Here is a 16,699-nt window from a genome sequence, read left to right as displayed (position 1 = left end):
CAGTTTTTTCAGCAGACCAAATTTTGGTCATCAAAAGAAAACAAGTAACCCCTTTTAGCCTTGCAAGTCTCTTTAGCCCTTACACATCTGTGCTGCTTAATCGTCTACATTAGGCACAGCTCATTTTCACACTGCTTTGATCACCAAATATTAGGCTCACAACCTATAATAACGATGATAAGATCTAAGTAGTCTTTAATCCGTCATCTTTGCTTGACTTTTTTCCTTTTAAGCCCAGCTCGCACATGTATATGTAACCTACTTCTGTTATACAACATTGAGTTAACAATGATAACGATTAACAGACTCCTTTCACATAGACCTTATTATGCCTTGGAAGCAGTTTGCTGTATCACTAATTAATCTGTCCAACATTTTTAGACCACATCATAGCCTGCATTTGCAGTTAGACTGCTCCCATTCCAGACGGGCTCTCAGTTTTTTAGTTGTTTTGCTCATTCACTCTCTATGCCTGCCAAGCAAAGCTTATTCTTTCAGCATGGCCGTAACCAGAGCGCTTCAAGTATCCCCCCAGGAAGGTCACGTGCCGAGTCAGCCGTATTTACCCAAGCTGTGTATTTTAGTCAACATCAGCAGAAAGTGAAATAAAAGAATGAATTATGTGGGTATAATAGTCACTCCTGGGACCTGAGTCTTCGGGAACAATACCACGCAAAGAGAAGCAGCCTGAAAAACACTTAAGATCTCTTAACCAGTTTCAGACGTTCCGACAGCCACATTGGACCACTCTCTCCCGACCACAAGAATTCTTTCAGGCCTGGCCTGATTATTGAGGCCTTTTTAAATGGGGGTTTTATATAATGTCAGAAATTCGTTTGTCATTTGGAGGGGCATTAGCATTGAGGAAGTCACAGTCAGTATATGGTTCTTTATACACACCATTTTATGAGCAAATTAGAAATAAAATGTAATGGCTGCTAATTTGATGACTTTTGCAGTGATTGTGACATCTTCAGGTCAGGTACCAGAAACTCTGTTTGCAACCGAACATTATTTGTCTGATAGAGTTTTGCTGCCTTTTTTTTTTAGGGATTTTCTAATTGATCAGCATATCTGTACTTATATGAACAGTAATGTAAAAGTACTCTTATATGAACAGTAATTTATTATCACTCCTTTTCCTTCTTTTGTAGTCCCAGAATAGTGTGTGGGCTCGTGGCAGGGCCCGATCAGAGCCGGCACCATTGCGTCAAACGAGTGGAGTGCGAACGGGAGCCCTCGGCAGGGGCTGGAAGACGGCGGCGATGAACTCGATAAAACAGTGGACAGTGATGCAGAGGGTGTATGGAGTCCCGATATCGAGCAGAGTTTTCAGGAGGCACTCGCCATCTACCCACCCTGTGGTCGCCGCAAGATCATCCTCTCTGATGAGGGAAAGATGTATGGTATGTGAGCTTCATGTGCCCCTTTTTTAAATGTTTTTTTTGTTTTTTTTCTTATTAGGCAAACATCACTATAATGACAAATTAGTTGCATGCCTTTCTGATTTTATTTGTGTTCCCTTTTTTGCAAATAAAGCAAAGGATAAAAACTGATTATATGGTCATATCCAAAAGTATTATTTGTCTACCTTCTTTTATGGGGTTCTGTTTTTTTTTTCCTCCTAATTTGATTGGCCTCCTAGTCCCATGAAGCCAAAATCAAACAGCTGCGTTTCTACAAAAAAAAGTGTCCTCAAATGGCAAGAGCAGTAAACGAGAGGTTAGGTTACTGCTTTCTGATTCACTGTAACCATATTTGGTTGTTTATAACCTCGATCTAAAACACCTCTAATGAATAGGTTCAGATATTTTAAATAAGTTCAAATACAGTGATTACATTGGAGAGAAAAAACAAATCTGTTTACCAGCATGAGATTTCATTGTATCTAAACTTTTGTGAAGAGCACAGCGAAATGCATTTTAACTGATTAAAGCACATTTTAAATCTTTTTAGCTAAATCTATTATTATTCATTTTTCTTAATGGCATCAAGGAATTCTAGTGTAAAACAAGCTTTGGTCATTTTTTAAACACTCCAAGTAGATTTGTGTGTGCTTATAGCTTTATGAAATATTCAGTACTGTGCAAAAGTCTTAAGTGACCTAATAAGTGACCCTAATATTATTTACAATACACATTTGCAATATTTTATGCCTCCTGCATTACTGAGTCAGAAAATCTAAAAACTTAAAAAGATTTAGATTTAGATTTCCCAATGTTACAGGTAAAGGCTCGTTTAAACCTTCCAGACAGTTTTCTTAAAAATCTACACAATGTACCTGAGATTACAAATTTTTTTTTGGCACTTCAGATGCATTTTTTAGTTTATTACTGATTAATTCTCTTCATAGTGTTTCTATGCAGAAAACAATAAATACATTCTTTTTTTTATTAAAGGAATCTTTGCTTTACTGCATTTCAAAGTCTTTTGCCCAGTGCTATACATACTCCTAATTTATTTTTCTTCATTTTTCCCTAGCATCACAGTTACTACAGTCAGTTGGCAAGCCTAGTTGAATTTGTGCATTATATGAAAAAACGTATTAATTGCTGGTCACAAGTGTGCATATGACAGTGTTTACGGTGGATTTTAGAGCATTTCAGGGATTTGTATGGTTCAGATGGTGTGCGAGTGTGTGATCGCTGGAGGGAAAACATTTGCTTGGTGGTTTGTGGGTGTTTTCAAATAGAGAAAGTAAGACAAAGATGGAGAGAGCTGGATTAGACAGACCTGAAGTTTATAATATTTTGCACACTTGTGTGACTGAGGTGATGAAACAAAGGTTGAAGTCCACCAATACTCTCTGTCCTTTTAGACGCACATGTGCACACGCACACACACACACACACACACACACACACACGTGCACACACACACACTGCCATGTCAGTCACACCTGTTCTTTCAGAAGAGCTTATAAGCCATGCTTAAAGCAGCACTGTGATGCTACAGTTAATCGTAATATTAACCTACTTAATTAAACATGAGTGAAAGCTTATTTTTATAAATTGAGTTAATGAGTAAATTGAGTATAAGTTGTATTAATGTTTTAAGATTGTTGTAATAATGTGTCAATATGAAATATTCTGCCACTTTAAACATATTTAAAATATATATCATATATAATGGGTTTAAAATATTAAATTCTCATATTATTCAAATATTCACAGAAAAGGCCACAGACATAAACAGATCATAGCCAGCAGTTGTATTTTTCCTCGTGCTGTACTGAACAGGCCTCCACTTGCCCTGAGCTGGGGATGAGAAGACCAGGCTATAGACAGGTTTCTCTTGTAGAGCACAAACAGGACGATTTTTCTTCTCTGTTTTTCTTTCCCCTAAACTGGTTTGCTTTATCTAAGATCATTAGCAACTTCACTTCCTAGTTTGTTAGGTTTTCTCTTATATACTGTCTTTGTTTCTTTCTCTCTTCATTCCCAGAGTTGAGAAAAGTGGCAGAACCAGCTCTGTTTGTCTTGCTCAATCATAGTTTTATTTTTGATTCTCTTTTTGTTTTTCTCTCTCTCTCTCTCTCTCTCTCTCTCTCTCTCTCACTCTCTCACTCTCTCTCACTCTCTCTCTCTCCCATTCACACACACACAGGCCCCTTCTATTCAAAATTAGATAGATCATTAGTCTAAACTTTAGTCTACATTTGCTGGCAAGTTCCAGTTTTGTAACATCCACTTGGACGTTAGATTATCATTAATTGTATATTTGTCTGTTTTTCCCAAAGTATTCTTTAAAACGTATCCTCCACCTACAACATCTTTCTTTATTTTTCTTTGTACATATTCAGTTAAAATGAACTACTTGGATATTTACTGTTCACACAGCACATGAAGCTGGTACCAGAAAAAAAATGCCATTGGGACTATTGCATTGCTACCATTTTTCCGGCACAACTTGTGCTTCAGTTACATGGAGCATTTCCCTTTATGTGCTGTATGGAAATTTCATCACCAGAGTCTGCTTTGATTTATTATGATTGTATTTCTATTTTTAGAGGCACACCTGATTTCCAAAGATGTGACCGAATGATCCAAGCTTGGTTTCCCAAGGCCACTTTTCAGGTTCTTATGGAACAGGCTATGTTGGAAAGTCTGTCATAATAGGGGAAATTTTAGTGAATCAATAACGTTTTAGAAATTTTAGATGGCTATGGAGACTCATAATGAAAGAAAAAAAAATCTAAAGTAGTTAAACATGTTCGATGACATTTTGAGTACTGAAAAATGACTACTGAAATACTGAAAATCACTGTAGCCAAATCTTAAGAAACGCACATGTACACTGTAATTGAATTAATTATAATAAGTATAATAGTTAGAAATTATTTTATTACTTATTACTTAGAAAAATAATTGTCCCTGTGTGTGGATCTGGGTCTGGAACTAGTCTGTGCAGGCAGGCCAGACCATCTGTCCATCTGGTTCAGTGAATCTACAATGTTTAACATTTGATTTATGGCTTTACACTGTTTCCATTTGTGGGGTCATACTGTTTTCCTGGGAACTTTTGTTCTGACCACAGACCTGTAGTGCATAGCACCAGGACAGTAAATCTTAAGACCTTGATTTTTATGTGCTACAGTACTTCTTATTTGGTAAAGCTTGCCATATCTCAATCTGTGAGATATTTGTATTTCACTTGAGAAGAGTGGCTTGATGGCACAAAATAGCGTATCTTTCCACCTTTAAAATCTTCTGCTTTTTGATCATTGATCTTGGGGGAGTAATGTGGAAATGCTCCGAAATATATAGAAACCAAAATCTATGGTAATAAAGAATGTTACATTTCTCTGGTAATGTTACAAACGCTGATTCTCCCACGACCAATTTGCTCCGAATTAAACAAATATCTTGCACTTTTACACTTAAATATGCTTTGAAAACAAACATTAACCAAAACTTATGACCTTTGCACTTGCTCTCGACTTTTTTATTTTTTTGGCTAGTGAGCAGTCAGGACCCCTGCGGCTGTCTCGAGTGCTTGCTCTTTTCCATAGCTGTAAATGCCTTCTCCGCTTACACTCAGTCATGTGAGGGCCCTGCCACTGAAGAAGTCCTCTCACGAGTGGGATGAGCTCAGCATTCCTAATTCCACCACTGACGTGAGGCCAAAGGCATGCCGACTGCTTCTGTGTTGGTATTGCTGCCTTGGTCAGTCATTAGGGGGTGTCAATTTTGTAAATTTTTTTTTTTTAGTCGTTCTATTTTTTTTTTTTTTTAATGCATTCCTTATTGACTTCCAGAGCTGCACAATGGGTGAGAACTGGTTTGTGTGAATCCATCGAGTGGATTTTCAGTTTAAGTCTGAAACCGTTCTAAACGCTGTTAATTGAAGAGGAAACTGATCTGTTGGCCGGACTTGCTTTTTTCTTCTCTTTCTTATGGAGAGTTGCTGTTTTACTTCAGAGATTGGCTCAGGGCACAGTTAACTGGCAGAAATGCAGTCAGTCTGGTTCTGCTGTTACGATACCATATATATTTTGGTCCAGCACTTTAGGGAGGATAGAGATTTGGACCCTCCCTTTAGGGAAACGGGTTGAGCAGGGCCCAAATGTTTCATGAAGAGATATATCATGTGTGATGACTTAAATATTTAGTAGTATAGATATGTTTGATAGACTACATGGGGTGAAAGAGTTTAGCTAGGTTTAAGAGGGGGAGGAGTTCAATTTTTCTGTAAAGGTGGAAATTTCCACAGGGCATGCCGTTAAAAAGCTGGCTGGACATGTTCTGGCACAGGAAAGGTTAAAGCATCCGCCCCCGGCCTTGTCCCAATCAAGGTGAAATGACAACTGGAGCAACTCTCTCTCTCTCTCTCTCTCTCTCTCTCTCTCTCTGCATGTGCGTGTATGTGCCTACACGTTGACGCACATGTTGTATGGGTTTGCTTGTCTGTCACATGACTCTGGTGTTGCCGCTCCTTTGCCCCTCTTCCCTTGTGCTGTATGATAATTGTATGGATACACTGGTTACAGGGTACAGTATTCTGATTAAGACCAGCAATTGAACGTTTGGCCGAAATAGTGAGAGATTTCAGGGGAAGGGGAGTGGTAGTGAATGAGGACTGTCCACAGCAGATGCAAGAGTCCATTGTTGTGAGGGATTTTGGGGTGGGGGACTCCAGCTGCCCATTGTTGGCAGAAAAATTTAAGCTATTTTTCTCTTTCCCTCTCATTCTGTTTGCTTCTTTTCTTTCTCCACGCATACTCCTGGCTCTTCTTCATCCAGTCAGGCTGTGTGGGGCAGATGTGACAGGCGCTGAGGTATGTAAGGAATGCGGAGGCAGAGAGAGAAAGAGAGAGAGAGAGGCAAAGGCATATGCGGGTGTGTCAGTAGGGGGAGGGGAAGAGGGGGGAGCATATGGCTGGGAAGGGCTAACACAGTACATGTGTCTCTTGCTTTCTCTCGTAGCTTTTTTCTGTGTCCCTCCTCTGTTCAAAACGGCACTGTTTGACTTTTATGGTCAGAGAGAGTGAGAACAAGAGAGTGACGGATCAAGAGAGATAGAGAAAAAGAAGGAGAGACTGATGGTGAGAGAGAAATGGTGGCAGGAACCGTAGGGGTGTCGAAATGACATGATATTCATATGATACACAATATGATAAACACCACACTATAGCTTTGGTAACAAACTGAGGTACAGTGCAGGAAAATTTCAGTTCATTGATATTGTTAATTATTGTAAATGATTTGATAATAAAAGCTTTGTGTGATATATATATATATATATATATATATATATATATATATATATATATATATATATATATATATATATATAATTTTTTTTTTTTTTTTTTTTTTTACTCTTCTGTAATGTATTGAATACTGTTATTAAATCATAACATAGCCTAGCCATAGTAGTAAGCATTGTGCCTGCTTATCTCATATTTGGTTATTTTGCCATTTTTCTGTCTGTCCATAGGAAGGATTCATTTAAAAATTAGGAAATATAAATTCATCATAGCACATTTAATAGCAGAAAGATTGCTGTTAGTTATGTTGGATGTTAGTTGTATTAGTCTTTTTCTGATTTATAGCAAGTACCTAAATTATATGCCTGCAATTTATTCTAGTGGTTTTATGGTGATTTGATGATTTTCAATAAGCAAATGATATTAATTTGGTTGTAAGTCAGGCTTCCAGCAGTGCCCTTTTCTGACAATTGAATGACAGGACATGAGTTATAGAATGAGACAGGTCCAGGTGTTAGACCACTAGCAGGTCCATGGTTTCAAATTTCCTCCTGCACTCTGTTATCCTTGTGCATGCAGAAATAGCCACTCTCAGTGCCGTATTACAACAGAAGAAGGGGAGACGGCATGGCTGTTTTAAGGGAGGTTTTTTTGTGGTTAGCAGCATATGATCTCTGTACATATGCACACACAGCCTGTTGCTCTGTGTATAAGCAAACACACATATTCTCATATACTATTTTATGTACACATATAGACACAGACATACATCAATCTGCCATAATATTAAAGTCACCTGTCTTATAATGTGTTCACCCCTTTGTGCCACCAAATCACCTCTGATCCGTTGAGGAATGGACCTCTGAGGTGTACATCCTTTGAGTCCTGTAAGTTGCGAGCCCAGCCTCCATGGAACAGACCTGTTTGACCAGTACTGTCCACAACAGATGCTTGATCCGATTAAGATCTAGGGAATTGGGAGGATAAGTTAACACCTTGAACTCTTTGTAATGCTCCTCAGAAAGTTTTTAATTAGGGGGTACAATCAACAAAGTAACATCCACATGCATATCAGGACCCACGATTTCACAGCAGAACATTTACGATGTCATCACACTGCCTCTGCTGTTTTGTCTGTTTCCCATAGTTCTTCCTGGTGCTATTTCTAGCTCGAAATAAGCAACACACACACAACCAGATGTCCACATGATGTAAATTAGGATGTGATTTATCGGGCCAGGCAACCTTATTCTATTGCTCCATGGTCCAGTTTGGATGAGACATGCAGAGCACAGACAGCTTCTGAGATGTACACTGATGTTGGGAGGACACTTCCAGTGCCTGCCAAATACGATTAAAAGCATTATGTCATATTTAGTAAATAAAAATCTAATGCAATATAGCAAGATGACCTGTAGATTAATATTGTGCATTTTATGTTATCCGGGTGCACGTTTTTCTTTTGCAACTGATCTTTAAACTTTTGATCAGTTCTCTAGTTAATGTATAGTAAAGTTTTTATACCTACAGTGAAGTTTATCGATGTGGCTAATGCTCAGTGTTAAACACCACTTATCTATGGCCAGTCTGACTTTATTTATTTTCTATTTCTGGTCATTTACCTAATTAGTGAATCAGGGCTTTCTGTGGGTGTGAGTGAGAGCGTGCATGTGTGTGAGAGAAAGAACATGTGTTTGAAAAAAGGTGTGTTGAACATACACTTTATTTGAGTGCCACCTTGTGGTGAAGGAAAGAATGAAAAGGGCACTTTGTCAAAATCATTGTTGTTCCTCTGTCTCCACAGGCCGTAATGAACTTATTGCCAGGTACATTAAGCTGAGGACTGGAAAAACCCGCACAAGGAAACAGGTACTTCATTCTTCCTCAAACTAACTCCCTTCTTATTTTATAGTGTTGCATAAATCAATACAATTTAAAACATGAGGTACCTTTATTTAAATTATCAATTTTGTTTAAACACATTTTTTTTAATATTTATTTAATGAAGCCCTGGATTATTTGTAAATGTGGATACACACCTTTCTTTTCCAACACTGTAATCATGCTTGTGGCGGGTTCTTAGTAAATTATGAATATGTGTGCATCTTTCTGTGTCAAAATGTGTATGCATGGGTGTGTTTTAAAAGCATTTTACACTCCTTTAGGTCTCTAGTCACATACAGGTGTTAGCACGGAAGAAAGTCCGCGAGTTCCAAGCGGGTATAAAGGTAGGTGTCTCCTGCTAGCCCTCAGGGCTAGCATGCAAACACCAGTCTCTTTCCTCTTTGGTTATGGCTTCTCTTTTCTCTCTCTTTCCCTCTTCTCTCTCTCTCTCTCTCTCTCTCTTTTTCCTCTTGCCCCCTCTATCGCTCTTCTCTTCTGCAGGTTTCTAGCCATTTGCAGGTTCTTGCCCGGAGAAAATCTCGCGAAATACAGTCAAAGCTGAAGGTATGCGCTTTCTTGCGGGTGGGGCAGGGCTTTGCAGCATTTGGCTTTGCACTAACAAATCTGAGATAGCGTTACCTTATGAAACCGTGTATTCCGTTGTACCATTGGATGACCAAACCCTAAAGAAGAGCCCAGTGAAAGTCCTCTTAAAACAAAGGCTGCCTGTGTTAGATGGACGTTTGAGTGGTGTGGGTGGAGTTCAGTATTCAGCACTCTTTTGCTTTGAAGCAGTTAAGGCTAAAAGTGCATGACTGCTCTGCCTCTAGTCTTTCCTGAGGCTCCCTGTTTCTTTACCCTTTAACCCTTGTCCTCCTTTCATCCAGAGCCCCTATGTCCATCCATCCTTTCGCCCTGACCACTTGCACCCTGAATTCTTGCAGCACAATCCAGACAGATAGTTTTTTTTTTAAAAGTTTATTTTTTTTTCTTTCTCTCAGTTATCAGTTTACCAGCTAAAGAAAATATACATCATATGTGCGTTGTATTGTTGTGTTATAATGATTCGGTCAGTAAGTCCTGTACGAGGTGTGCTGCTTTGTTTAACCATGGTAAGGTAGACCTGACTTCAGATTATTCAGGAGGCTGTGCGATTCTTCGTGGAAACATATTAGCTTGTTTGTAATCTCTCCTAAATGGATCTACACATTTTAGCTGATGTAAAAGTGATCACCTTTATCTGACTTTAAACTAATTGTGTTGCTTATTAATCAATTCTTCTTCCACTATCTCCTTAAATTGTTTTTTTGTATTGTATTCCTAAACAGTTTTAAATGATATTTAAGCATGTAGAGCATAATGAAAGCCTGCTTTCCTACAAGTAGTTCAAAATGATATCCACTGTTTGTTTGTTTCTGTCCTTGGGCTGGGGAATAGACTTTTAGCGGACATCTCTCACATATTATTAGAATCACATCTAATCGTATCTGAGAGAGGAATAATCCAAAATCACTGCGAAAGAGCACACTAAATCTTGCTCCTCTGGATATTGTACTAACGGTCTTTCTTTTCTTTGATTCAGGCCATGAACTTGGTAAGTTGGATTTGGATATTTGTGCATTTTCTTGGCTTTATCACATGCTGCGCAGCACTCCTAATGCCCAGCACAGCTCTTCTGCTCTCCACAGCCTCGCCCTTCTAAACGCATTGTTCCTACGTCTTTACAAAACCTGGACATTGTGTCTCCATTCATTGCTTGCTTCAGCTTATTTATGTCTCATGACTTGTTTGCTTTTAGTGAATCATACAATTTGTGTGCAATAAATGGAAATTTAGAAATCAGCACTAACTACCAACTAGCGAGAAACTCTAAACATGTATAGAGTAGTTTGGATTTCTGTATTAGATTGTATATTATGTAAACAAAGAGTAGATGTTCCTGTCGAAAATGCTTGCATGCCTCGAATGTGTCCTGATTTAAGCAACCTTAAAATCTTTTTTAAGGCAGGTTGATTTGATCCTAGGTTGACCGAGCTGTGAATTAGGACAAACTGGCAGGATAAATTTAATTGCTTTGTTAAACTGGTGCTGGACCTGGCTGTTGTGTTGAACTCAGTATTGCCTTGTATCACAGCGTGTGCTCAGGAGCTGACCTGTTGATCACTTCTCTTAACTGCTTCTGCCTGTCTCCTTTTTCTGCTTTTAGGGAAACCCAGAGGAGCACTATAAACTAATCGATTTAATTTGAAGTTAATTGCACATTGCCAAGTGCTGTCAAAGTATTTGCCCCTTCCTGATTTTGCCACACAAATGATAATAATTTTGATGATAATCAAACAAGTTGTAATATTGCACAACGTTAATCAGAGTAAATACAACAGGCAGTTTTTACATGATGATTTCATTTAAGGGAAAAAAGCTGTCCAAACCTACCTGACTCTATGTGAACAAACATGAATGAACTGTGATTAACCACATTTTTTTGGGAAGCGGAGTTAAATTTCACTTGAGACACCCAGTCCTGATTACTGCCAGACCTGTTGGATCAAACAATCACTTAAATAAAACCTGCCTGACAAAGTAAAACATGCTAAAAGATCTCAAAAAGCATCATATGATGCCGTGATCTAAAGAAATTCAAGAACAGATGAGAAACAAAGTAATTGACATGTATCAGTCTGGAAAGGGTTAAAAAGCCATTTCTAAATTTTTGGGACTCCAGCAAACCACAGTGAGAGCCATTATTCACAAATGGGCATAACGTGGAACAGTGGTAAAACTTCCCAGGAGTGGCCAGGCAACCAAATTTACTCCAAGAGTGCAACGACGACTTATCCAGGAGCTCATAAAAGAACACAGAACAACATCTAAACAACTGTAAACAACCGCCACTTTCCTCATTTAAAGTCAGCATTCATGATTCAACAGTAAAAAAGACACTGGGCAAAAATGGCACCCGTTCCAAGGTGAAAGCCACAGCTGACCGAAAAGAACAAAAAGGTTCTTCTCACATTTGCCAAAAATGATCTTGACTAGCTCCAAGATTTTTGGGCAAATATTCTGTGGACTTTTTGGAAGGTATGTGTTTTACGTCTGGTGTAAAACTAACACAGCATTTAATGAAAAGAACATCACAGCAACAGTAAAACATGGTGGTGGTAGTGTGATGGTCTGAGGCTACTTTGCAGCTTCAGTAAGCCAAACTACCTCCACAGTGATGCGATAGACTCATTGGCAGTTATCACATATGCTTCATTGTAGTTGTTGCCACTAAGGATGGCCAGGTAGGTTTGGACAGTTTTTTTTCCCTTAATAAATGAAACCATCATTTAGAAACTGCATTTTGTATTTACTCAGGTGATCCTTAATTGTAATATTAACATTTGCTTGATGATCTAAATGATTTAAGTGTGACATATGGAGGAAAGAAAAATTAGGAAGGGGTCAAAATACTTTTTTACATCACTGTAAACCATATATTTACTGTGTTTGCTTGTGTGTGTAAATATACACACTCATACCATTTACTTTATTACACAGTTTTAATTTTAGTTTATAACAAAATATTGATTCTTTATGTGCTCTCTGATTTTTTTCTCTCTGGCATTCTTGCTGAAACTGTCTGCATTTGTTCATATTTCCGATGTTTTTCCTTTATACTTTATGGACAATAAACTGTTCAATTGTTCTAAACCCCACACAATGAATATCCAATTTTGGTGTGTGAAATACTAGCCTAACTGGTGTGTTCTGCTCATTCTCAGGATCAAGCATCCAAAGACAAGGCTCTTCAGAATATGGCGTCGCTGTCCTCGGCCCAGATAGTGTCTCCAAATTTGATCAAGAGCCAGCTTCCTCCACTGCCCCAGCCCCCATATGCACCACCACCTCGGGTCAGTAGTTCTAATTTGGCCCCAGACCCTGGATCACGTCCAACCTAACTGTCCATGTACTACTTTTAATTTTTCAGTTTTTTAATTCTGCTTTCTTTTTTCATTTTTAAAATTCTGCTTTTATAGTTTTGGCCGACTCCAATCCCAGGACAACCTGGACCCTCTCAGGAGTGAGTTTGATTTTAAAAATCTATGTGTAGTTAGTATGCAGGTCAGTTTAGAATAAGACAAACTGATGCATAGCTCATTCATAACAAATATATATTAAATATGACCAAGGAGATGCTGTGAACTACAGCACAACATAAGAAATCACAACTGAAATTATCAGTAGATAAATAAGTGTGCTATAACTATCCAGATGTTTAAAATAAAACTATTACAATATTGTTATTTTTACAGCATCAAGCCTTTTGCACATACCTACACAAACTTATCTGGAACTGTTCCACCTCCCATATCAGGTAGACTTTTTGCTCCAGATCATGTCACTAGAGTGCATGTCATGTTTGTGTTGTGTTTCACTGGTGCTCTTCTGTATCCGGTGTCCAGCGTACGAGCCTTTGGCACCCCCTCTGCCCCCAGCGGCCACCGCCGTGCCTGTGTGGCAGGACCGCACCATCGCCTCCTCGAAGCTGCGTATGCTTGAGTACTCTGCCTTCATGGAGGTTCCCAGAGACCAGGACACTGTGAGTGAATATGCACTGTATAGACGGGTGTTTTGTGTCATTTGAAATAAAGCATTGTCTTATAATAAAATGAATGGTGGCCTTCTTGAAAGCCACACCCCAAAATCTATCTATCTGGGTTATGGAAATTGGCTCTATTTCAGGAATACAATTTTTGATACCTTGTGTTTTCATGTAAGAGCAGTCAGATCTAATGCTTTGGTTTCTGTTTTACAGTACAGCAAACATTTGTTTGTGCACATCGGTCAGACCAACCCGTCATACAGCGATCCTCTGCTAGAGGCAGTGGACATACGCCAGATCTACGACAAATTCCCAGAGAAGAAGGGAGGGCTGAAAGAGCTTTATGAAAAAGGCCCACAAAATGCTTTTTTCCTGGTCAAATTCTGGGTAGGTATATTTCAGCAGTGCGCATACTGAAGAGGATTATCACAACTATTCCTATAGAAATGAGAATAAATGATATGGGTAGAACTTAAGCTAAGACTTTAATCTGTTTTGCATTTGTGATTTAGGCGGATCTGAATAGCAGCGATATGCAGGATGGGCCTGGATCTTTCTATGGCGTCAGTAGCCAATACTGCAGCACTGAGAATATGACCATCACTGTCTCTACAAAAGTCTGCTCATTTGGAAAGCAGGTGGTAGAGAAAGTAGAGGTAAGTTGTTGTTTATTTCTCCCTTATCTTCAACTAAAAAAGTCACTGTGCAAACAACAAACTTTTTTTCACTTTTTTCGCATAAATGCCCTGTTGTATATTTCTTTTTCCTAAACAGCCATGTAAATATAAATGTTCTGTCCAAGTTGTATAATTGATTGGTCGTATTTATTATATTGCATTCGATCAACAGACAGAGTATTCAAGAGTGGAAGGTGGAAAGTGTGTGTACAGGATCCACCGCTCACCCATGTGCGAATACATGATCAACTTTATCCACAAGCTCAAGCACCTGCCTGAGAAGTACATGATGAACAGCGTTTTGGAGAACTTCACCATTTTACAGGTTAGACAACACAAGTTCAGTCACTTATGTATGCATACACAGATTTGTATACATATTGATCATGTATATTTGCACATGATATATATGTGATACGGTTTTGATATTCTTTGATATTCTTTGTTGTCACATAATGGTAATTTTATGGTTTTGTATGTTTCAGACTGGCATTATGAGTTCATGATTTCTTTTACCTTTCAGGTGGTGACTAACAGGGAAACACAGGAAACTCTGCTTTGCATAGCATTTGTATTCGAAGTGTCAACAAGTGAACATGGGGCACAGTACCACGTCTACCGCCTTATTAAAGACTAGCCACTCTGCCCAGACGGGTTTTGCCAATGGACATTGTCTTTTTGTCCAGACGTCAGAGCAATACACCAGCATGTAGCCAAGAACGGAGGCATTTCTCGTTTCCGTACAGATCGGATTTAAAGTGAATAGAGGCTCGAATACAGGGCCATGCACAAATATAACTTAGAAATGACTTATTGCTCTGTTAAAGGACAGTGTTTTTTTATACATATTTAAATGCCTTAAAACAAAGTGGGTCTCACAGGTTTTATTTGCATACAAATTCTAAATGTTGTTTTTTTTTTTTTTGCCCTTTCTGTTTTTCTGAGGGACTATGAATGTTGAACATGTTGGCAGGAAGGTGAAGTTTTGGCATTGGAAGACAATGTGTGTCTTTAGATGCACAGTACATAATAGAAGTAAGGAAAAGGCCAAATAAAATATATTTTTTTCACCATGACCGGTCTGATAAAAAGATACTTCTACTGTTTCCTCTACATGGGAGCAATATCGAGCAATTAGTTGAACATTGTCACAAAGTAACAAGAGCTAAGGCCATTGTGTATTGGGTTAAGTAAAAGACAAACAGTTTGAAATATAGCGTGCAATGCTAATAGGCAACACCATTTTTTTCCTGCCCATGTTGAGAGTGAGGAACACTGCAACATATTTACTTTGACCTGTCCTTGATCTGGAAAGGAGGTGTCAGAAACAAGAAGGTTTACACACCCACTATACAAGTCAGTGAAAATTACAAGTGCCTCTGTCCAAAGAACTCGGTGTGGGTGACATTCTGAAGTGCCTTTGACTACCTCTTGACATAAAACACTAGCAAATATTTGTATTGATTTGATACTAGAGCATGATTAAGCATTTAAGCCTTTTTACTCAATCACTTCAGTTCTTTGTTCAGTTTTGTTTATTTTCAACTTGTAACGAGTACAATGACACACGAGTAAGCATTAAAATGGCCTTGTTACAAATGGAGAATGGCACATTGTACTAAAGAGGGTTAACTAAATGGATAAGTTCATTGTCAGCATGTAGATGTGTTTTGTGTTAACTTATCAGATAAGATTTCTTATCTGTGGCTGCCTATGGGTAATTTTGTGATGGTAGTGGTACTATACCCCTTTTTCAAATTTTTGTTGTTTTTGACAATTGAAAGTCTTGCCTTTTGTTATCGTGTGTTCTGGTACTTTTCGGATCCTTTAAGGAGATTCAGCATTCTAAAACTGTGCCTTCTGGATTAATTTCTCCCACACAAGACCGTGGGCCATACATGTAATTTGAGTTATTCTTTCAGTTAATGGAGAATAGTGGGGATTCCTAAACTTCCTAAAATACAATCTGCTAAATGTATTTTAACTACAAATGATTTTTTTCATTAAAAAGGTGATAAGTGGTTTCATCTTTGCCATGCCATTCCCCTTAGTCTACTTAGTGATAGAAAGCTGTCTGACCTTTGTTCTTTATGAATTGAAATATTATCAATACCCAGAAAGCATCAATATCTAGTTGCAAACTGAACTCACACAAAATTTTCATTGTCTCCCGGCAGAACATACTGCTTTCACCGCTAAAGGAAAAACCAATCGAATATACAGTTGCAGGGTTCTGAGAGTATTTGATTCATTGAATACCTTGTGATAGGTTTTGCATAAGCTTTAGTTGAATTTACTGAAGATTGAATTAATAATTTAGAAAAGACATTTGCCCATAAATCCATTCATCCATGCTGTTCATGCTAAACGGTACTTCGTGGTATATTGACAATGACAAGCTTAAACTGTTTTATGCTATCATTGCATTGGTACAGCCTGAGCATATAAATGGTGGTCTCTGTGAACTTGATGACAGCTTCCTCAATTGTACTTTTTTTTCTTTCTTTTTTTTTTTTTTTTACAGGCTCCTGTTTTTTATTATTATTATTAATTATTAATTTTATGTTTGCTCTTTGACTTTCAGTTAATGCTGTTTGCATCAATTGAAAATAGTGTGTTACTGTTGAGATTTTATATAATAATCTAAACGGTGTTGGAGTTTTCTTTTTTCCCCTCAGTACCCAGTAACGGTTTCACTGTGACCTTGGTTACCAAATGTGCATTGAAGTCATTTATGTTATATACAATGTGAGGGTTTTGTACAATATTATCTAAACAACAATACCAATACAGCAATACCAATAAAAATGTCTTGGCTCCCCTTGGGACATTTGTGTGATGAAA

The 16,699-nt window shown here is 38.2% G+C and overlaps 1 protein-coding gene across 1 annotated transcript; it reads left to right on the top strand.

Annotated features, from left to right (window-relative positions):
* The first annotated feature begins 931 nt into the window (after positions 1 to 931).
* On the top strand, positions 932 to 16,699 carry tead3b (TEA domain family member 3 b). Its single transcript, XM_060867266.1, has 14 exons — positions 932 to 982; positions 1,166 to 1,406; positions 8,514 to 8,578; positions 8,875 to 8,937; positions 9,095 to 9,157; positions 10,176 to 10,187; positions 12,358 to 12,486; positions 12,613 to 12,656; positions 12,889 to 12,950; positions 13,039 to 13,175; positions 13,392 to 13,565; positions 13,691 to 13,834; positions 14,028 to 14,180; positions 14,379 to 16,699. Exons 1-14 carry the CDS (start codon positions 932 to 934, stop codon positions 14,490 to 14,492), a joined length of 1,452 nt encoding a protein of 483 aa, XP_060723249.1. The 3' UTR covers positions 14,493 to 16,699.

The sequence above is a fragment of the Tachysurus vachellii genome, chromosome 4, assembly GCF_030014155.1.
Source record: "Tachysurus vachellii isolate PV-2020 chromosome 4, HZAU_Pvac_v1, whole genome shotgun sequence".
Taxonomy (NCBI): domain Eukaryota; kingdom Metazoa; phylum Chordata; class Actinopteri; order Siluriformes; family Bagridae; genus Tachysurus; species Tachysurus vachellii.
This window is presented reverse-complemented; position numbering and strand designations above follow the sequence as displayed.

Excerpts from the sequence above, each read along its gene's own strand:
- tead3b (XM_060867266.1), top strand. The coding sequence starts at position 932 with ATGGCTGCTAATTTGATGACTTTTGCAGTGATTGTGACATCTTCAGGT. Across the intron at positions 8,579-8,874 it reads AAACCCGCACAAGGAAACAG|GTCTCTAGTCACATACAGGT; the intron begins GTACTTCATTCT and ends ACACTCCTTTAG. Across the intron at positions 13,566-13,690 it reads TTTTCCTGGTCAAATTCTGG|GCGGATCTGAATAGCAGCGA; the intron begins GTAGGTATATTT and ends TTTGTGATTTAG.